The sequence below is a fragment of the Lagenorhynchus albirostris genome, chromosome 4 (assembly GCF_949774975.1).
Source record: "Lagenorhynchus albirostris chromosome 4, mLagAlb1.1, whole genome shotgun sequence".
Classification (NCBI taxonomy): Eukaryota; Metazoa; Chordata; class Mammalia; order Artiodactyla; family Delphinidae; genus Lagenorhynchus; species Lagenorhynchus albirostris.
Genome location: NC_083098.1, coordinates 45,557,965 through 45,582,210, shown reverse-complemented (window position 1 = coordinate 45,582,210; position 24,246 = coordinate 45,557,965). Strand labels below are relative to the sequence as shown.

The following is a 24,246-nucleotide window of genomic DNA, read 5'->3' as shown; positions in this document are numbered from 1 at the left end:
AGGAAAGGTTTCCACACAGAAGGCCCTTCACGGGCGGAGACTGCAGGTGGCAGAGGGGGGAAGCACAAAAACAGAGGTGCAGAGGGCAAAGCAGACAGATTCCCGCACAGAGTATCAGTGCCGACCGGAACTCACCAGCCCAGAGAGGCTTGTATGCTCACCCGCCGTGGCTGGCGGGGATGCGAGCTGAGGCTCAGGCTTCGGTCAGAGCGCAGGGAGAGGACTGGGGTTGGCGGCGTGAACATAGCCAGAAGGGGGTTAGTGCGCGACAGCTGGCCGGGAAGGAGTCTGGGAAAAGTCTGGACCTGCCAAAGAGGCAAGAGACTTTCTCTTCCCTCTCTGTTTCCTGGTGCACGAGGAGAGGGGATTAAGAGCACTGCTTAAAGGAGCTCCAGAGACGGGCGCAAGCCGCGGCTAACAGCGCGGACCCCAGAGACGGGCATGAGATGCTAAGGCTGCTGCTGCTGCCACCAAGAAGCCTGTGTGCGAGCACAGGTCACTGTCCACACCCCCCTTCCCGGAAGCCTGTCCAGCCCGCCACTGCCAGGGTCCCGGGATCCAGGGACAACTTCCCGGGGAAAATGCACGGCGCGCCTCAGGCTGGTGCAACGTCATGCTGGCTTCTGCCGCCGCAGGCTCGCGCCGCACTAAGTGCCCCTCCCTCCACCCCCCGACCGGCCTGAGTGAGCCAGAGCCCCCGAAGCAGCTGCTCCTTTAACCCCGTCCTGTCTGAGCGAAGAACAGATGCCCTCTGGCAACCTACATGTAGAGGCGGGTGCAAATCCAAAGCTGAGACCCTGGGAGCTGTGAGAACAAAGAAGAGAAAGGGAAATCTCTCCCAGCAGCCTCAGAAGCAGTGGATGAAATCTCCACAATCAACTTGATGTACCCTGCATCTGTGGAATGCGTGAATAGACAACAAATCATCCCAAATTGAGGAGGTGGACTTTGAGAGCAAGATTTATGATTTTTTCCCCTTTTCCTCTTTTTGAAAGTGTGTATGTGTATGCTTCCGTGTCAGATTTTGTCTGTATAGCTTTGCTTCCACCATTTGTCCTAGGGTTCTACCCGTCTGTTTTTGTTTTTTCTTAATAATTATTTTTTATTTTAATACCTTTATTATATTTTATCTTACTTTACTTTATTTTACTTTATCTTTTTCTTTCTTTCCTTCCTTCCCTACTTTAGACAACAAATCATCGCAAATCGAGGAGGTGGACTTTGAGAGCAAGATTTATGATTTTCTCCCCTTTTCCTCTTTTTGTGAGTGTGTATGTGTATGCTTCTGTGTGAGATTTTGTCTCTATAGCTTTGCTTCCACCATTTGTCCTAGGGTTCTATCCATCCGTTTTTTCTTTTTTGTTTTTTAATTTTTTTCTTAATAATTATTTTTTATTTTACTAACTTTATTATATTTTATCTTACTTTATTTTATTTTACTTTATCTTTTCTTTCTTTCTTTCTTTTCTTTTCTTTCTTTCTTCTACTAATTCTATCTTTCTACTTTTTCTCCCTTTTATCCTGAGCCGTGTGGATGAAAGGCTCTGGGTGCTACAGCCAGGAGTCAGTGCTGTGCCTCTGAGGTGGGAGAGCCAACTTCAGGACACTGGTCCACAAGAGACCTCCCTGATCCACATAATATGAAACGACGAAAATCTCTCAGAGATCTCCATCTCAACACCAGCACCCAGCTTCACTCAACAACCAGCAAGCTACACTGCTGGACACCCTATGCCAAACAAATAGCAAGACAGGAACACAAGCCCACCCATTAGCAGAGAGGCTGCCTAAAAACATTATAAGGCCACAGACACCCCAAAACACACCACCAGATGTGGACCTGCCCACCAGAAAGATAAGATCGAGCCTGACCCACCAGAACACAGGCACTAGTCCCCTCCACCAGGAAGCCTACACAACCCACTGAACCAACCTTAGCCACTGGGGACAGACACCAAAAACAACGGGAACTACGAACCTGCAGCCTGCAAAAAGGAGACCCCAAACACAGTAACATAAGCAAAATGAGAAGACAGAAAAACACACAGCAGATGAAGGAGCAAGATAAAAACCCACCAGACCTAACAAATGAAGAGGAAATAGGCAGTCTACCTGAAAAAGAATTCAGAATAATGATAGTAAAGATGATCCAAAAACTTGGAACTAGAATAGACAAAATGCAAGAAACATTTAACAAGGACCTAGAAGAACTAAAGATGAAACAAACAACAATGAAGAACACAATAAATGAAATTAAAAATACTCTAGATGGGATCAAAAGCAGAATAACTGAGGCAGAAGAATGGATAAGTGACCTGGAAGATAAAATAGTGGGAATAACTACTGCAGAGCAGAATAAAGAAAAACGAATGAAAAGAACTGAGGACAGTCTCGGAGACCTCTGGGACAACATTAAACGCACCAACATTCGAATTATAAGGTTTCCATAAGAAGAAGAGAAAAAGAAAGAGACTGAGAAAATATTTGAAGAGATTATAGTTGAAAACTTCCCTAATATGGGAAAGGAAATAGTTAATCAAGTCCAGGAAGCACAGAGAGTTCCATACAGGATAAATCCAAGGAGAAATATGCCAAGACACATATTAATCAAACTGTCAAAAAAGAAATACAAAGAAAACATATTAAAGCAGCAAGGGGAAAACAACAAATAACACATAAGGGAATCCCCATAATGTTAACAGCTGATCTTTCAGCAGAAACTATGCAAGGAAGAAGGGACTGGAAGGACATATTTAAAGTGATGAAGGAGAAAAACCTGCAACCAAGATTACTCTACCCAGCAAGGATCTCATTCAGATTTGATGGAGACATTAAAACCTTTACAGACAAGCAAAAGGTGAGAGAGTTCAGCACCACCAAACCAGCTTTACAACAAATGCTAAAGGAACTTCTCTAGGCAAGAAACACAAGAGAAGGAAAAGACCTACAATAACAAACCCAAAACAATTAAGAAAATGGGAATAGGAACATACATATCGATAATTACCTTAAATGTAAATGGACTAAATGCTCCCACCAAAAGACACAGATTGGCTGAATGGATACAAAAACAAGACCCATATATATGCTGTCTAAAAGAGACCCACTTCAGACCTAGAGACACATACAGACTGAAAGTAAGGGGATGGAAAAAGATATTCCATGCAAATGGAAACCAAAAGAAAGCTGGAGTAGCAATTCTCGTATCAGACAAATAGACTTTAAAATAAAGACTATTAGAAGAGACAAAGAAGAACACTACATAATGATCAAGGGATCGATCCAAGAAAAAGATATAACAATTGTAAATATTTATGCATCCAACATAGGAGCACCTCAATACATAAGGCAAATACTAACAGCCATAAAAGGGGAAATCGACAGTAACACATTCATAGTAGGGGACTGTAAAATCCCATTTCACCAATGGACAGATCATCCAAATGAAAATAAATAAGGAAACACAAACTTTACATGATACATTAAACAAGATGGACTTAATTGATATTTATAGGACATTCCATCCAAAAACAACAGAATACACTTTTTTCTCAGGTGCTCATGGAACACTCTCCAGGATACATCATATCTTGGGTCACAAATCAAGCCTTGGTAAATTTAAGAACATTGAAATTGTATCAAGTATCTTTTCCGACCACAACACTATGAGACTAGATATCAATTACAGGAAAATATCTGTAAAAAATACAAACACATGGAGGCTAAACAATACACTACTTAATAACGAAGTGATCACTGAAGAAATCAAAGAGGAAATCAAAAAATACCTAGAAACAAATGACAATGCAGACACGACAACCCAAAATCTATGGGATGCAGCAAAAGCAGTTCTAAGAGGGAAGTTTATGGCAATATAATCCTACCTTAAGCAACAGGAAACATCTCGAAAAAACAACCTAACCTTGCACCTAAAGCAAGAGAAAGAAGAACAAAAAAACCCCAAAGTTAGCAGAAGGAAAGAAATCATAAAAATCAGATCAGAAATAAATGAAAAAGAAATGAAGGAAACGATAGCAAAGATCAAAAAAACTAAAAGCTGGTTCTTTGAGAAGATAAACAAAATTGATAAACCATTAGCCAGACTCATCATGAAAAAAAGGGAGAAGACTCAAATCAATAGAATTAGAAATGAAAAAGGAGAAGTAACAACTGACACTATAGAAATACAAAAGATCATGAGAGATTACTACAAGCAAATCTTTGAAAATAAAATGGACAACCTGGAAGAAATGGACAAATTCTTAGAAATGCACAACCTGCCAAGACTGAATCAGGAAGAAATAGAAAATATGAACAGACCAATTAGAAGCACTGAAATTGAAACTATGATTAAAAATCTTCCAACAAACAAAAGCCCAGGACCAGACGGCTTCACAGGCGAATTGTATCAAACATTTAGAGAAGAGCTAACACCTATCCTTCTCAAACTCTTCCAAAATATAGCAGAGGGAGGAACACTCCCAAATTCATTCTACGAGGCCTCCATCACCTTGATTCCAAAACCAGGCAAGGATGTCACAAAGAAAGAAAACTACAGGCCAATATCACTGATGAACATAGATGCAAAAATCCTCAACAAAATACTAGCAAACAGAATCCAACATCACATTAAAAGTTTCATACACCATGATCAAGTGGGGTTTATTCCAGGAATGCAAGGATTCTTCAATATACGCAAATCAGTCAACGAGATACACCATATTAACAAATTGAAGGAGAAAAACCATATGATCATCTCAATAGATGCAGAGAAAGCTTTCGACAAAATTCAACACCCATTTATGATAAAAACCCTGCAGATTATAGGCATAGAGGGAACTTTCCTCAACATAATAAAGGCCATATATGACAAACCCACAGCCAACATCATCCTCAATGGTGAAAAACTGAAATCATTTCCTCTAAGATCAGGAACAAGACAAGGTTGCCCACTCTCACCACTATTATTCAACATAGTTTTGGAAGTTTTAGCCACAGCAATCACAGAAGAAAAGGAAATAAAAGGAATCCAAATCAGAAAAGAAGAAGAAAAGCTGTCACTGTTTGCAGATGACATGATACTATACATAAAGAATCCTAAAGATGCTATCAGGAAACTACTAGAGCTAATCAATGAATTTGGTAAAGTTGCAGGATACAAAATTAATGCACAGAAATCTCCTGCATTCCTATACACTAATGATGAAAAATCTGACAGTGAAATTAAGGAAACACTCCCATTTACTATTGCAACAAAAAGAATAAAATACCTACGAATAAACCTACCTAGAGAGGCAAAAGACGTGTGTGTATGCAGAAAACTATAAGACAGTGATGAAAGAAATTAAAGGTGATAACAAACAGATGGAGAGATATACCATGTTCTTGGATTGGAACCATCAACATTGTGAAAATGACTATACTACCCAAAGCAATCTACAGATTCAGTGCAATCCCTGTCAAACTACCAATGGCATTTTTCACAGAACTAGAACACAAAATTTCACAATTTGTATGGAAACACAAAAGATCCCGAATAGCCAAAGCAATCTTGAGAAAGAAAAACGGAGTTGGAGGAATCAGGCTCCTGGCTTCAGACTATACTACAAAGCTACAGTAATCAGGACAGTATGGTACTGGCACAAAAACAGAAATATAGATCAATGGAAAAGGATAGAAAGCCCAGAGATAAACCCATGCACATATGGTCACCTTATTTTTGATAAAGGAGGCAAGAATATACAATGGAAAAAAGACAGCCTCTTCAGTATGTGGTGCTGGGAAAACTGGACAGCTACATGTAAAAGAATGAAATTAGAACACTCCCTAATACCATATACAAAAATAAACTCAAAATGGATTAAAGACCTAAATGTAAGGCCAGATACTATAGAACTCTTAGTGGAAAACATAGGCAGAATACTCTATGACATAAGTCACAGCAAGATCCTTTTTGACCCACCTCCTAGAGAGATGGAAATAAGAACAAAACTAAACAAATGGGACCTAATGAAACTTAAAAGCTTTTGCACAGCAAAGGAAACCATAAACAAGACCAGAAGAAAACCATCAGAATGGGAGAAAATACTTGTAAATGAAGCAACTGAGAAAGGATTAATTTCCAAAATTTACAAGCAGCTCATGCAGCTCAGTAACAAAAAAACAACGCAATCCAAAAATGGGCAGAAGACCTAAATAGACATTTCTCCAAAGAAGATATACAGACTGCCAGCAAACACATGAAAGAATGCTCAACATCATTAATCATTAGAGAAATGCAGATCAAAACTACAATGAGATATCATCTCACACCAGTCAGAATGGCCATCATCAAAAAATCTAGAAACAATAAATGCTGGAGAGGGTGTGGAGAAAAGGGATCACTCTTGCACTGCTGGTGGGAATGCAAATTGGTACAGCCACTATGGAGAACACTATGGAGGTTCCTTAAAAAACTACAAGTAGAACTACCATACGACCCAGCAATCCCACTACTGGGCATATACCCTGAGAAAACCATAATTCAAAAAGAGTCATGTACCAAAATGTTCACTGCAGCTCTATTTACAATAGCCTGGAGATGGAAACAACCTAAGTGTCCATCATCAGATGAATGGATAAAGAAGATGTGGCACATATATACAATGGAATATTACTCAACCATAAAAAGAAACGAAATTGAGCTATTTGTAATGAGGTGGATAGACCTAGAGTTCTGTCATACAGAGTGAAGTAAGTCAGAAAGAGAAAGACAAATACCGTATGCTAACACATATATATGGAATTTAAGAAAAAAATGTCATGAAGAACCTAGGGGTAAGACAGGAATAAAGACACAGACCTACTAGAGAATGGACTTGAGGATATGGGGTGGGGGAAGGGTAATCTGTGACAAAGTGAGAGAGAGGCATGGATATATATACACTACCAAACGTAAGGTAGATAGCTAGTGGGAAGCAGCCGCATAGCACAGGGAGATCAGCTCGGTCCTTTGTGACCGCCTGGACGGGTGGGAAAGGGAGGGTGGGAGGGAGGGAGACGTAAGAGGGAAGAGATAATGGGGACATATGTATATGTATAACTGATTCACTTTGTTATAAAGCATAAACTAACACACCATTGTAAAGCAACTGTACTCCAATAAGATGTGAAAAAAAAAGCTTTAATGCAACACACACCAATCAGAGTAGCTAAAATTAAAATGCAATGACCAACGAAGTGGTTAGAAAGAATGTGAAGTACCTGGAACTCTCAGAAGTTGCTGATGAAAGTGTAAAATAGTACAACTATGGTGAAAATCTGGTTAGTAGCTTCCAACTGACTTGAAAGTGGGAAAAAGAAACTTCCTGGGTTGATGGAAATGTTCTACATCTTGAGTTAGGCAGTTACTTTTGTCAAAATTAGTCAAGCAGCATACTTAAGTATTTGGGTATTTTACTGTATGTAATCATAATTCAATAAAGTACTAGGGGAAAAAAACATGAGTGAGTTAGGCAGTAGATGACATACAGCTGAAAATAAAATAAGTGAACAGGAAAACTATATTCAAAGAAATTACCCAGAATGCATCACTGAGCATCAAGAAAATGTAAAATGTGAGACAATAAAAATATGGGAGTTAGAACAAGAAATCTTAATATACGTTGAATTGGAGCTCTAGAAAGAGAGAACAGTACTTTGGTTTCTGGTCTGACATGTAAAGAGACTGGAAGTTGTCACTCCCACCTCCACAACTGAGGTCACAGGGCAAACTGCTGTCCTGAACACAAGCAGGGCCCCACACTTTGGTGCGTTTTACTCCCCAGGGTCCTACTGGGTTCTCACTATAAATACTGGAGAAAAATCCCCCTGTGCTTCTGTTAGGGGAGAGGGAAAGCAATGTTCTCCTTAACCAATTCTGCCCACAAGGGAAACCATTTTACCAGAGTACAACCAAGTGGGGTTTTCCCAAAGCCTAACCAACCCAATATTTCTTTTATCCCACTCCAGCCCCCTCTAGTGTGTGGGGAGGGAGGATACCCAACTCAGACTCACCAAAAGACTGAGACCTAATCATAGGACTAGAGGACTCTTCCTCTCCTTCACACTTCATCACATCAATAGAGCTCCTATATAACAGAGGGTTAGAGCTCAAGAAGTGCAAGCCTCAGTTCCTAGCTAAAGAGTCTCTGGGAAAACCCAAGGATAACAGAGGCGACAAAAACAAGGATATGAGAGGAAATTTTAGACTCTGACACACAGATGGAATAAACAGTAAACACATTCCGACTCCTAGCCAGAAGGAGATTAGAGAGAGAGGAGAAATGAGAGAGGCAATATTCAAAAAGAAAAAGGCTGCAAACTTTCAAAAACTAACTTTTTAAAAATTGAATAAACTGATACAAGAAGCACAACATATACAAAGAAGTTTACGAAAACTTTCATTTTACATTGTACTGCAAACTAGAGAATGCCAATGGCAAATACAAGACTTTAAAACCAGATAGGGAAAAAGGATCAATTACTTCTAAAGAAAAAAATATGAGAATGCCAACAAAATTCATTAACAACAGAATACAGTACAGTAACAATACAGTAGAATAATATCTCTAAAGAGTTGCAAGATGGTATTTGAGACTTTAATACTCCTCTACCAGGCACCAATATAAAAAGTAGACAGAAAATCAACAAAGATGAAGAAGACCCTAACAACACTGTTAAACAACTAACTGATATCTACTTAATACTCTACTCAAAAACAGGAAGATATACATTCTTTTCGAATACACATGAATATTCACCAAGAAAGACCATACTTTGGGCCAGGAAACAAACTATAACATATTTAAATGAAATGAAATCACACAAAGCATACTATCCGACCATAACAAAACTAGAAATTGACAACAGACAGACATCTGGAAAATCCCCAAGTACTTTGATACAACTAAATCAGTGTTTAGAGGAAAATTTATAGTATCAAATGCTTATATTAGAAAAATCTAAAATCAGTGACCTAACCTCCATATTAAGAATCTAAAAAATAGAAGAGCAAATACACCCCCAAAGAAACCAAAAGGAAGGAACTAATAGAGAGCCAAAATCTATAAAATCTAAAATAGGAAAACAACAGATTACTACTGAACCCAAAAGATGGTACTTTGAAAGAGGCAATAAAATTGACAAACCTCTCTTTGACCAGGACAAAAAGACACAAACTATAAACATAAAAAACGAAAGATGGAACAGCCCTTGATACATTAAAAGGATAGAGAATATTAAAAAATATTTATGTGCATAAATTCAACAACTTAGAAGAAATGAATAAATTCCTTCTAAGACAGAAACTACCACACCTCAAAAAGAAATGGAGAACAGCAAAAATGGCAGAGAACTCCAAAATTTTGCCCCTCCACAAAAGCAGTAACAAAACCCAAAAAAGCTAGCAAAAATTGCAGACTCAACTATGTCAGAACTCTGGAAATTAACTAAATGATTACGGCAACCCAGGGGGTATTTATTCAAGAAAAAAAGGACAGTGATTTGTGGAGTTTTAAACCTTCTCCTGGTCCCTCATTGCCAGGGCAGCTTGGCAGCCACTGGAGCAACCAAAACTGAGCTGGAGCACTCTCAAAGCCTCATTCACAAACACTAGTCATTATCTGACCTGTGTGGTGGTTCCTCTACTCTTGCATAGCGTTAAAAGACTTCTTCCTGGAGGGGAAGGAGGAAACTATTACTGGAAAATGTTTTAAATTTGTAGGTGTCCAAGGTCATGGAAACAGCTGGGGCAAACAACTGACTAACCAAAAAGCTTAAAAGGAAAAACTTGGGAATGAGATGTCAGTACGTGGTCCAAAAAGCTCTGACATACTCCGGGGACTCTAGAAGGTCATATGGACATGGAGGCCTATGCACATGCTTAGGAAAGACCTAAAAATAGCCTAAGCTCTCACCTCTGTCTGACCTTGAGGCTTTGCAATGAAGGAAGTGAAGGACAAGGCGGAGTTATAAACTTCTTGACTGAGTAATGCAGGTGAGCCCCAAAACACACACCAAGCCACTTGGGCAGGAGTGGGAGACTTACTGGTTACAGGCAGTTAAGGAAATCTCTGTCCAACCATTAGCTGACCATAAACTGAATAAAAAGGCTTCAATGGCCACACATGACAAAGCATACAAAAATTACAGAATTAGTTCTGAAAAGTCAATAAAGCAACAAACAACAAATAAAACAAGCAGCAACAACAGACAACCCTGGGAAGGGGAGACAGTCTAATTCCAAAGTTGCTGCATTATTTTAAATGTCCAGTTCTTAACCAAAAAAAACCTATGAAACATACAAAGAAACAGGAGAGTATGTCCCATAAAAACGGAGAAGAGCCATCAATAAAAACTGTCCCTAAGAACAATAAAAATTGTACCCAAGGACTTAATAGAAAACACTTTGAAAATCCAGTATTTTAATATGCTTAAAGAGCTGAAGAAAACCATGTCTAAAGAATTAAAATGAAGTATGAGAATGATATCTCACCAAACAGAGAATATCAAAAAAGAAACCGAAATTATAAAAAGAAGCCAAATAGAAATTACAAAACAAAACAAAACAAAATCACTAGAAGGGCTCAAGAGCAGTATTGAACAGGTAGAAGAAAAGATCTGTGACCCTGAAGAGAGGTTAGTTGAAGTTACACAGCCTGAAGAAAAGAAAAAAGAATGAAGAAAAATTAACAGAGCTCAGAGATCTATCAGACAACAAGTGTACCAACATATGCAAAATGGGAGTCCCAGAAGAGGAGGAGAAAAAAGAACAGGAAAAAAATGTAAAGAAAAAATGGTCAAAAGATCCCAAATTTAATGGAAAGCATTAATAGAAGAAGTTCAATAAACTCCAAGTAAAATAAAATGTAAGTGAGATCTAGTCCTGGACAAATTATAATAAAACTGTGCAAAGTCAAAGACAGAAAGAGAATCTTGAAAGCTCTAAGACAGAAGTGACTCATGGTATACAGACCCTCAAAATAAGATTAACAGCTGGTTTCTCATCAGAAACCATGGAGGCCAAAAGGCAGTAGAATAACATATTCAAAGTAAAGGGGAAAAGAAACAAAAAACAAAAAACAAAAACTATCAACCAAGAATTCTATACCCAGCAAAAATATCCTTCAAAAATAAAGGGGATACTAAGACATTACCAAATAAACAAACAGAGTTTCTCACTAGCAGACCAACCCTGCAGGAAATACTAAAGAGATTCCTCTAGCTGAAATGAAAGGACACAGAACAGTAACTTGAATCCATATGAAAAATCAAGAGTACCAGTAAAGGTACTCTACATAGCACATACAAAAGACAGTATAAATGTAATTTTTGTTTTTAATTTTTTTCTCCTGATATGAGATAACTGCATATAGCAATAATTATAAATCTATGTCGATGGGCACACAATGTAAAAAGATGGTATTTGTAAAGATAACAGCATAAAAGAGAAGTGAATGGAGTTACAGGTGCAAAGTTCTTTTATATTATTGAAACTAAATTGCCATTGATCCAAATTAGATTGCTGTAAACTAAGATGTTAATTATAATCCTCAGGGTAATCACTAAGAAAATAACTCAAAATAACATAGTAAAAGAAACAAGGGAATTAAACTGTACACTGGAAAATATCCATTTAGCACAAGAGAAGGCATTAATTGAGGAACAGTGGAACAAAAAGGACATAACACATACAGAAAACAAATAGCAAAATGACTGACGTGAATCCTACTTTATCAGCAAATACATTAAATGTAAGTGGATTAAACTCTGATTAAAAAGCAGAGATTAGCAGAATGAATATTTAAACATGATTCATTATATGCTATCCAGAAGAGAGACACTATAGATCAAAGACATAAATAGATAGAAAGTAAAAGCACAGAAAAAGGTATGACATGCAAACAGTAACCAAAAGAGAGTTGAAGTAGCTACACTAAGACAGGGATAACCTCAATGTCTTATATCAATGAAAGAAACTGAATTAGTAGTTAAAAACTTTCCAACAAAGAAAATTTCAGGCCCATATAGTTTTACTGGAAAATACTACCAATAATATAAGAAAGAAATAATACAAATGGAAATGCTTCAAGAAAATAGAAGGGTTAGTAACACTTTCCAACTCATTTTACGAAGTCAGTAGTATCCTTATCAAGCTAGACAAAAACATTGTAAAAAAAATACTACAGAATGCCTTACAATCATAAATGTATAAATCCTCAACAAAATACTAGCAAATCCAGTAATATATTAAAAACAAAATACATTATGGCTAAGTGGTATTTAAAATGGGAATAGAAGGTGAGTTCTACCTCTTGATAGAAGTCTGATTATTAATGAAAAACCACCAATGTAAATCAGCATATAAACAAAGTAAAGAAGAAAAGTTATGATCATTTCAACAGTTGCAGAGAAAGTATCTGACCAAATTCAACTTGCATCAATGACAAAAATCCTCAGCAAAAGTGAAGAAATAGAAGGAAAATTTATTTAACCTGAAAAAGCACCAAAAAACTTGCAGTTGATATAATTCATGGTGAAAGACTGAACACTTTCTCCCTAAAGTTAAGAACAGGGCAAGGACATGCACTGTCATCACTTCTATTTAATATTGTCCTTGCCAGTGTGATAAGGCAAAAAATAAGGAAAGGAAGAAATGAAAAGGTCTCTATTCACAGATTAAAAGGTTGTAAAAGTTCCTAGAAGTAATAAGTTTACAAATGTTGCAAGGGATAAGGTCAATATACTTTTAAATGAATTGTGTTTTAGTTCTATAAAATATCAATGAATAACTGGAAATTTTAAAAGTAGTATCATTTACAATAGCATCAAATATCAAATAAGTAGCAAATCCAGCAACAATATATAAATCTAGCAAAATATTTGCAAGATCTGCATGCTGAAAACTACAAAACATCAAAAAAAAATAAAGAAGACCTGCGTAAATAGAGAGGTACACTGTATTCACAGATTGGAAGACTCAGTATTAAGTCTCAAGATTAACAAACTGATTCTTCCTCCAAACTGATCTACATATTCAATACAATTCAAATAAAAAATCTAGCAGGATATTTTGCAAAAATCATAATCTGATTCTAAAACTTATATGGAAATGCAAAGCGTTTAGAGGTGTCAACACAATTTTGAAAAATAACTACAGAGTTGGAGAACACATACTATATAATCTCAGGGCTTACCACAAAGCTGCAACAATCAAACATTTTGGTATTGGCATAGATCAGTGGACAGTTTATGTATCTAGCAGTAGACCCACCCACATAAATTTGGGTCTAATGAACTTTGACAAAGTTGCAAGAAAATCCACGTGGAAAGCATAATCTTTTCAACAAACAGTGCTTGGAATGACTGGATGTACATATGCAAAAGAACTAACTTTGTACCATATTTACAAAAATTAACTTAAAACAGACCACAGACCTATATGAAAAACCTAATTATAAAATTTCTAGAAGAAAACCTTCATGTACTTGGGTGAGGTAGATATATCTTAGATGTACTTGGGTGAGGTAAATACATCTTCGGTGTATTTGGTAAATACACCAAAGACATAATCCATAGATGAAAACAAGTGATAAATGGGACCGCATCAAAACGGAAAACTGCTCTTTAAAAGGCCCTGTAAAGAAAATAAACATACAAGCCACAGACTGGGAGAAAATATCTGCAAAACATACTTTAAAAAGGACTTGAATCCAAAACATATAATAAACTCTCAAAATCTCAGTAATTAGAAAAAAAGCAACTCAATAATAAAACTAGGCAAAAGATGTGAATAAATACTTCCTTCACCAACGAAGACATACAGATGGCAAATAAACACATGAAAAGTATAATTACTCATTAGAGAAATGACAAGCTAAACCACAATGATATTACATCCTACTAGAATGAAAAATTTAAAAAAAAAAATTGATAATACCAAGAAGTACTGACAAGGATGCAGAGCCAACTAAAACTCTCTCATATTTTTGGCAGGAATACAAAATGATAAATCCACTATGTTGGATTATTAGACAAACAGTCTGGCAGTTTCTTATGAAGTCCAACATACACTTACCATACCACCTGGCAGTTCCAGTCCTAGGTATTTACCCAAGTAAAATAAAACTTACTTCACACAGAAATTTATACAAATGTTTACAGTGCCTTTATTCTTAATCACTCATAACTGGAAACAACCCAAATGTCCTTCAACTTGTAAATAGATAAAAATCGGTGGTATATCCACACAATCAGATACTACTCGGCAACAGAAATGAGCTACTGAAATAGACAAGATGGATGAACCTCAAATACATTATGTTAAATGAAAGAATCCAGACTCAAAAGGCTACATACTATGTTTCTATATATGACATTCTGGAAAAGTAGTTGCCAAGGGCTAAGAGTGGGACAAGGTGTTGACTTCAATGAACACAAATGAATTCTGGAGGGTGACGGAACAGTTCTATTTCTCAATTGTAGTGGTGGTTATGCAACTGTACATCTGTCAACATTCACCAAATGTGAATGTCTGTCAACAAAGAGGTCAATTTTACTACATACATATAGTTCAGTAAAAAAGTTGCTAAAAATTTAATTTTTCAAAAATATATTCAAGGTATAATTTCAAGAGTGACCACTGAGAGTCCAGAAATAGAATGTACAAATCCCACACCAACAGAAGTATATAGATCAAGAAACAAACAAGGGGGGAAAAAATCTGTTTTTAGAAAGGCAAAAAGAAAACAAAAAATCACACAAAGAATGGAATCAAAAAGTAGGATGGCAACCAGACAAAAATATCAATAATTGCAATAGAGGTGAGGCAATTGGTCTGAACCCACACATTAAAATAAAGTCAGACTGGATTAAAAACAAAGACCAGTTATATACTTTTTGTAAGAGACACACCTAAGCATAAGTACACAGAAAGGTTGAAAGTAAACAAAGGAGAAAAGATGTATTATACAAACATTAACCAAAAGAAAACCTGCATAGCTATATGAGACAAAAAAGATCGTAAGATGAAAACCCTAACAGGAGGCTCATGACCTAATATCAGGTTCAATTTACCAGAAGGTATAGCAATATATAGGCATAGTTGGTATACCTAATAAAATAAACTCAAAGGCTATAAGCAAAAGCTGACTGAACTACATGGGGAAATGAACAAATTCAGCATTTAAATGGAAATTTTAGCATATATACCTTAATTATTAAAAGAGCAAACAGTCAAAAATTTATAAAGATACAGAAAATATGAGGAACACAGCTAACAAATTTGATCTAATGGAGAAACATATAGATCTGTACCTAACAATTAGAGAAACAATACTCCTTTCAGATGCAGTAAAACATTTATAAAAATTGATCACATACCAGCCCATAAAGCAGGAATCAACAAATGTAAAAGAACTTGTTCATACAGGTTACCCTAACAGCCTATAATGCAATTAAGTTTAAATTTAACAATAAAGAAAGGTAAATTTAAAATCACACGTGCATGGAAATTTTAAATAACTGATGAGTCAAAGAAGATATGATAACCTATATTAATAATACTTAGGCAAAAATGATGAGAATATTTCATATCAAAATCATGGGATGCCAAATAAATTTATAGTCTTGCCAAAAAAATTTATGGCCTTAACTGCTTATATTTATTTGAAAATAAGGAAATCTAAATATGAATAAGCCATATATCCAACTTAAAAAGAGAAAAAAGGAAAAAAACTATAATAAATCCAAACAAAACAGAATAAAGAAAAACAGAAACAAACCAGTTTTTTAAAAATAAAAGCCAATACTGACTCACTGAAAAGAACATAATTGACAAATCTCTGGGGAGACTAAATCAGAAAAAAAGATAGAAAGCACAAATAATCTTACTAATGAAGAAGGGGGTAATATAAACAAGAGTCTAAAAATATATCGAGAATATTATGAACATTTTTATGCAAATTTGAAAACTTTAAAAAGCAGAAAAATTCCAATATTACAGATACAGTCCAGAAAAACTGACTCATCAGCAATTAGAAAGACTCAATGATTCTTATAACTACAAATACATTGAGGTGATAGTTCTACCAGGCAATGGTAGTTTTATAGTCTTGTTCCACCAAAATTTCAAGGAACAGATTAATTCAATATTATACAAACTCTTTGAGGAAACTGAGTAAGAACAGTAAGAACACATGTCTATCTTATTCATGAACATACATGAAAAATTCCTTTAAAAAGTTATTGTGAAAGGCAGTCCATCAGGGTCCCTGTGCTTCCCCCCTTCATTCTTTGTGAGTGCAACAGATTCTGAGACTTATCTGTCTCTTGATACTGAGCAGTTTCTATAGCTAGTTAAATAGGGAACTAAACAGGTCAAGGTAACCAGAGCAATATTTCCATATAACTCTTTGTACCCCTGGAGAATCAGGATTAGTTGTTTTGTTTTGGTTTTTTTGCAGCTAGCTACAATATTTGCTGCTTGCTTGAAAAGTGCTGCACCTTTGGACTTAGATTACTCAATTGCAATGCAAACTCTTTGTGTATACAGCATGTGTCTGGGTCCACCTTGTTGCTTAAGTGATAACGTTCTTTGTCTCTGACCCAAGAGTCTCATGTCTTCTACCATTATCCATGAAGCAATAATTGGCTAACTTATTAGCTTGTAATAGGGTAAAATCTTAGAGCCTTAACAGTTCTTGACAAACACTATCAAAATAAATCCAGCAGTGTATAAAAGCACCAAGTTGGGTTTACCTCAGGAATCCAAGTGTGGTTTAAAGGGGCAGGTTGGGGGGATGCTTACATATAATTTACCACTTCAATATATGAAATGAGAAAATAATGTAATCATCTCAATAGATGAAGAAAAGCATTTAATAAAATTCAGCACCCAAATAAGGATTAGCAAGGTAGAAATAGAAGGAAACTTCTAGAACCTAAAAACTTTTTACCAAAAATATAGAGCAAATATTCTTAATGGAAAAATATTGGAAACATTTCCTTTAAAATTGTGATTAGAAGCATGCCCAGTATTAATGCTTCTATTCAATATTGTATTAAACATGCCAGTACATTACAATAAGGAAAAGAAATTATAAGAATTTGAAAGGAACAAAGTCTTTATCAGCAGATGAAATCATTATCTGCATATAATACCTAAAGAATTTGTAAACAAACTTTTAGGAAGAATGAGAATTTAGCCAAGAAGGCTTACTGTAAGATCTTTTTTCTTTTTAATGGTAATTCGTATATCCCAACAGCAAACAGGCAGAAAAAGCAACTTAAAAAAGACATGGTTTATAAGAGGAACAAAAAAACTTATAAAGTATCTAGAAACAAATCTACAAAAGATATGCCTGAACAGTGTGCAGAAAGTTATAAAATTTTATTCAAAGACATTAAATAAGATCTAAACAAATGGGGAGAATGCACAAATTCATGGATAGGAAGACTCAATGTAATTAACATGTCAATTTTTCTTAAATTGATCCAGACATTCAATGCAGTTCCAAAGTCCCAACAGCATTTTTTGTGAAACTTAACAAGCTGTTTCTTATGTATGAGGAAGATTCAAGGCACCCAAACTGCCAAGACATTGCAAAAGTAAAATGTAAAGGGACTTCCCAAAAGAGATATCAAATCTTAATATAAAGCCATAGTAACAATTATGACAATGTAGTAATCAGTGCAAGGTGAGACAAACTGACTGCTGGGTATAGAGAATGGAGATCCCAAAACAAGCCTACTACACATTGCTGATATATGAGAGAGGTGACTTTGCTGATCAGTGGGAAAAGGGAAAACTAGTCATTAAATGATGTTGAGACAACTGGTTATTCACAAGGAAAAGACAAAATGAGATCCCTCCCAAAATGAGACCTCTCATACCATATTAAAAAATCAACTCCAAATGAATGAAAGAATTAACTATGAAAAGCAAAACTTTACAACAACTTTTAAGAGATAATATAGAAAAACTATTTATGACTGGGGTAGGGCAGGATTTCTTTAATAAAACATAAGATGCACTAGTCACAAAAGAAAAGAATTTTAAATTCAACTACAATAAAAAAAAAACAAGGGCTTCCCTGGTGGCAGTTGTTGAGAGTCCACCTGCCGTTACAGGGGACACGGGTTCGTGCCCCGGTCCGGGAAGATCCCACATGCCGTGGAGCAGCTGGGCCCGTAAGCCATGGCTGCTGAGCCTGCGCGTCCAGAGCCTGTGCTCCGCAACGGGAGAGGCCACAACAGTGAGAGGCCCGCGTATCGCAAAAAAAAAAAAAAAATCAAATCTATTCATTAAATAATACCAACAAAGAAAACAGAAAGAAAAGCCAGAGTGGAAGAAGACATTTACAATACAAAATAGACAAAAGTTAAAAATTCCAAGTGAAAATAAGCAAAAGATATCAATAGCAATTTCAGAGAAGAAACGTGTCCAATACATATATGAAAAGATTCTCAGTTTTATTATCAATTAGGAAAATGTAAATTAAGAGTAGGACTAGAAACTGTTTCACACTTAATAACTGGCAAAACTTTAAAAATCTGACAATACTAAGTAAGTGTTGGGAAGAAGACAGAAAAATGGCAACTGTATTACTTTCGGGAGTATATTTTAGTACAGCTACTTTGTAAAATATTATGGCATTACCTAATAAACCTAAGAATGTATAAGCTTCTTTCTATAACCCAACAATTCCATTCCTAGGAACTCTATCAGGAGACATGTACAAGAATGTTCATGGCTACATTGCTTATAGTAGTCAAAAAAAGGTGGAAACAATCTAAATATCTATAGTGGAATGAATTACAGTATATTCATATAACAGAATACAACACAGCAATGAAACAGATTAACTACAATTACACGAATGTATAAATGTATGAATCGTAAATACATAAAGTCAAATAAAACCAAGTCACAGAAAATTACATTCAGTAGGATTCCATTTATATAAAGGTTAAAACACCCTTAACAGATACATATATAAGCTCAGTATCTGGCACATAGTATGTGCTCATCAATACCTGTTGGATGACCGAAAGAAAACTAACAGAATTTAGGACAGTAATAACCTCTGGGAGAAGTGATGAAGATGTAATCAAGAAAAGGCACACAGGAAACTTAAAAGATACAGGGGATCTACACCAACAAGGTTTGATTGTGCCTATTTCCCAATAATCTCACCAACAGTTAGTTTATCAAATTTTTGAAATTCATCCAACCTGATAGGTAAAAATTGAGTATAGTCTCAATTTGCATTGTTATTATTATATAATGTTGATCAACTTTCTAATTTTACAGCCATTTGTAAATTCTCTTATATGAATTATTAATATGCTCTCTAATAGACTGTCTTTTATTTACTGATTTCCAGAAGCTCATTATATAATACAGAAGAAAGTACTTTGCCTCCTATATGAGTGGCAATCGGATTTTTAAATGCATTTTTTAAAAAGGTACTGAGAACGTTAGATAATGGGTGTGTAGTTACTTATTGTATTATTTTCTTTAAAATGTTACTCTTTGTATATTATATTTCATGAATTAAAAAGTTTACATAGTAAAAGAATCTTCAACTGCCATGGTCCATTTTATTTTAAGGGAGATAAGTAATTCTTAGAAGGAAGCTAGAAATCTTCACAATTATTGAAGTTCTAAAGTTTTTATTATTTGGGGACATCAATGTTTAATGCCTGAGGACAACTGTTTGGCCCATATGTCAGAGAAAGTATTGCTTTATACCTTAGGACATGAATTCTAAATTATTTAAAAATAACTATGTGAGAATTGCTTTCACTTACACCTTTTCTTCCATAAAACTAATACAGTTTGGATTTTTCTTTTAAGTGACTTAAAAGGACATTTCCAACTTCCTGGACTGGCCATGTTGTAGTTTTTAAATTGGCCTTCTTATCCTAACTCTTCAAATACCCTACCCACCACACATACTCCTCAAGTCTCAAAATAGCATTTCTAAAAATTAACTTGTTGAGCCAGGATGATCAAATTCATTATCAAAATTTCAGTATCTATGTTTCAGAGGAAGACAGGAAATGGAAGAAAGGCACTCCTTTTTCTGGTTTCAAGACAAAAATGGAATCTTAGAGGCAATCCATTTTCATTGTTTCTTTTAAATATATCACAGTGCTATTTTAAGTGCTCCACTCTACTCCCTCCCCCTTTTTTTGGGCACAAAGTACCACTATGTGGTTATTAAAACTGATTAAGAAATTATTTCAAGTTTTACCTTCCTAAGAATATAAAGCTACCATTCATTAGGAACATTTTATTCCTTCAATTCCTTCATAAAATCAATCCTGTTTTTACCACCTTAAAGTTTTGAAAGATGGCAGGGAGGGCTCTGGCTTTCTTTCATTTCTAAAAGGTCTCTGCTCTTCTGTACTGATCACCTGAACATAAAATAGCACTGCCAGAAAAACAGATTCTCACAGAAGAGGAAAGCCTGCAGATAGGTATTTATATTGAATTTAAATTGAAGTTTAATGAAAAGGAATTTATCCATAGGCACGGACAAAGCTAAGTTACAGCTGGTAAAGCAGAGCTGGTGCCTGATTTGAAAGTCTAAAGTGAGATTTTAACAAATGTGGATCATCAGTGGACAAGGGACACTAGAATCAAAGTCCAACCAAAGACAGTAGTTTGGAAGACCAACATTTTAACTAGTAAAACAAAATGAAGAACCCAGGAGATAAAGGATATTCAGAAAGATTCATTCAGTTGATACTAAGCTAAATTTTCTGAGAACATGTCTTTTTCTTTTTTTTTTTTTTTTGCGGTATGCAGGCCTCTCACTGTTGTGGCCTCTCCCGTTGCGGAGCACAGGCTCCGGACGTGCAAGCTCAGCGGCCATGGCTCATGGGCCCAGCCGCTCCGTGGCATGTGGGATCTTCCCGGACCAGGGCACAAACCTGTGCCCCCTGCATCGGCAGGCGGACTCTCAACCACTGCGCCACCAGGGAAGCCCAGAGAACATGTCTCTATATGAGATAACATGGAATAGAGTTCTGAAACAGTAAGATATATAATATTTGCTTTTCCAGGAATGTTATGTGGTATGAAGGGTAAGTCCAACTGGGTTCAATACCAAGGTATTCATTTGTCATTGACATGCTCTCCATCAAGATTAGGAGGAGGAAAACAGCTGTTCTGATTGATGTTGAAAGTAAGAAACAATGGTTATCCTTGGAGACAAAAAATATACAATTTATTATAATCAGTATGAAAAGTGTGAATTCTGAAATCTAAGATTATAAAAATGACAACCATTCCATACTTTTTAATAGGCATGAACAGACCTGCCCCCACTCCAACTCTAGCTGGATGGCTGTTTCAGCTACATTTACAAGAATAAGATTTAGCACACAGAGAATAAGGCGAAATGTCCCAACAGTTAAATTTCAAATGCCTTGGGTTAATCCTCAAGAAAATACTTTAGATAAAAAGTATTCCCCATATGTCTAATTCATACATGATAAAAAGCATCAGTAAATTCCTACAAAGAACCTAAAATCACAAGAGTTAGACCATTCATATAATTATCCAACTTACGAAGGGTTAACTGTATAAGGAAGCCTAACACCACTTTTGTCATTTCAACAAATAATGTCAGCAATCTTACCACTCTTATTCAAGCTTCTTTCTTAACGCTCCACTATATGATTTAAGCAAACGCAAACAACACGTTCATGAGACTCAGTAGTCTTTGAAGAAGGAAAATAAAACATATGAAAGTGTATACTTTATAAGGCTTTAATGTTCCCTCCTCATTAGCACGGAAAATGTTTAACCAATAGAGTAAATCTGTATTTAGTCCTCTGCATTCAAAATAAACCCTTCTTCTTATGCTATGCTGTAAGAGAAAAATATACAAATCTCAGTATTTATGTGATTTGAGTATGACTTTCATTCCAAACTGAGATGATATCATCAGAGGAACATGCATTTTGGATTAATACACTATTTACAATAACTACACTTATTAGACATAGCTCATTTTTACTGTAATGTTTTCCCTCTTATAAACCTAATATGCCAATGCTATCTACTCTATCAAAACCAGACATTCTGGCTGAGGTTAAAATTCATTATGTTACATCACTGTTTTCAATTTTTTTAAAAAATGGGAAAAAAAACTACAGTGCTAAATGTTAAACTATCTCCTCTAAGAAATTTCAGTAAAATATAAAAACAAAACAAAACAAAAAAACCCGAAATTTCCCCCATACAAGTTTGTTAAAATGATGGCAGCTTGTTGAAATCGTGAAGTTCAATTTGATAGAGAAGAACCACTTTTCTTTCAAGAGTAATGTATAGTTACATTCTTGAAATTATACTAAAATCTGGCCTAATTGTAACCAAAATGGTCTTTAAAAGGCTAAGAAAACCTCAATGCTGAGTGCTAATGCTATCATTTTTAAAAAATCACTCACCTTTCAAACCTAGAGTTTGTAGCTGGAAGAGCCGACCAAGTTCATAAGGCAAAACCCGTAACAGATTGTTATTTAAAAGCAATTCCCTGTTTTTTAAAAAAAAAAAAACACAAAAACTGTTTTAGTTTAATATATCAAACTTTATTAATACCTACAGTCGTTGTTCTTAACCTGCCTTCTAACATAACATGAGTGATGTCTACATTCAGGGTGTATTTCTCTACATTCATCCAAAAATGTTGTAACTGCCACAATTATTAACAGTGTTTCTATGATTTACTCATTCTCTAGCACAGATTAAAGTTAAAGGTATAGGAACTGTATGTCATTCTCAGGCTAAATATGCTCCCTTTTCTCTCTCACCCAAAATGCCTCTCAGATGCAAATCAGAGTGACACATATTTTATGTACCCAAAGACAGCAGATATCCTTGAACCTAGTCTCATTCATAGAAAAAAGTAATATTTTTAAAATAAACTTCAGGATTTAACTATAGTAGCCAATTCCCTGTATCAATTTTTATAACAATACAACTATTATCACTTCAAGATACAACAATCATTGACACAGAATATAAACATTAAAAATAAAGCATAGGATAGTATAAATAGGATAGCACAGGTAAGATCTGATTTATGATTGTGAAATTCTGGGCAGACTACAGAAAAAATAAACAGCCCTTGTAATTAATTAATGACCAAAAGGTATAAAATAAATGACTAAAAAGTATAAAAAACAACAAAAACACACAGTAAGGGGATGGCAAAAAACAAGATTTTTAAATGATATTAAATATTTAACTTTAAACATGTGATGGCAATTTTTTAACATTACTATTCAGCAGATAAGGTAGAAAAGCGATCCTTGTTTTCATTGGGAACATTTATACAAGGTCTCAAGATTCCTATACAATTTTCTCCTATGAAGAAATTTCTTAAAGAATCCTGAAAGACTAGAAATAAATCTATTTATTATCAGGTTTTAAGATTTCCTTAAGGAGTTGTAATATATAAGCATAACTTGCCTTATAAAATAGATGTTTCTAAAACCTTTACTTATAAACAAATCATTTTCCCAATTATTTCTCATTAGTCTAGACTAGTCTAGCCCCAATTAATTCTGATGAGATTTGTCACTTGAGTGTAAAGCGAGACTTAGGTATTTTATAGCCCTATCCCACCTCAAGTCTGTCAAAAGAAATTGGTCATATAAGCACATTTCTAGCCAGAAACCTCCAAATTTAAAGGAAGAAAGGAAAAGAAGCATTCAATGGAGCCCAACTCAAGCACTCTGCTTAGACAATTTATATCATTTAACCTTCACATACATATGGAAATCCTACTGTAAGATGAGTAACCTTCCATAATATTCTTATTTGGTAAATTTAGAATTTTATACAGTGAGTCACATTTATATTTCCTCACCTGAGAGACACCATGTTTCCTAGTTCTGCTGGTAAACTTCTGAGTTTATTGGATGACAGATCCAGGTAAACCAGATTATGAAGCTTGGCAATATCAGGTGGAATGCGACTAAGGTAATTGTCATTTAGGTGCAGTGCTGTCAAGTGTGTCAATGACCAAAGTGATGTACTTAAGCTCCGCACTCTACCTAAAAGGCAAAATATTGATGCATTAAACTTCTAGGCCCAAGACAAAGACTGAACTACAAGGACTAAAAAGTGGGAGAAGAGCCCACAAATACATACAGATATTGTGACTCTGGCATTTTAATTTTGTATTTAATGCTACTTGACTGCTTCCAAAC

The 24,246-nt window shown here is 35.5% G+C and overlaps 1 protein-coding gene across 2 annotated transcripts in view; it reads right to left on the bottom strand.

Moving 5' to 3' along the window:
* CNOT6L (CCR4-NOT transcription complex subunit 6 like) overlaps positions 1-24,246 on the bottom strand; it is a 119,066-nt gene that overhangs the window by 44,237 nt on the left and 50,583 nt on the right. For both annotated transcript variants that reach the window (XM_060147972.1, XM_060147973.1), the window contains exons 3-4: positions 23,904-24,090; positions 22,480-22,565 (exon numbers count right to left, since the gene is read on the bottom strand). In XM_060147972.1, coding sequence (XP_060003955.1) covers positions 22,480-22,565; positions 23,904-24,090 — 273 coding nt within the window. The remainder of the gene's footprint in view (positions 1-22,479; positions 22,566-23,903; positions 24,091-24,246) is intronic.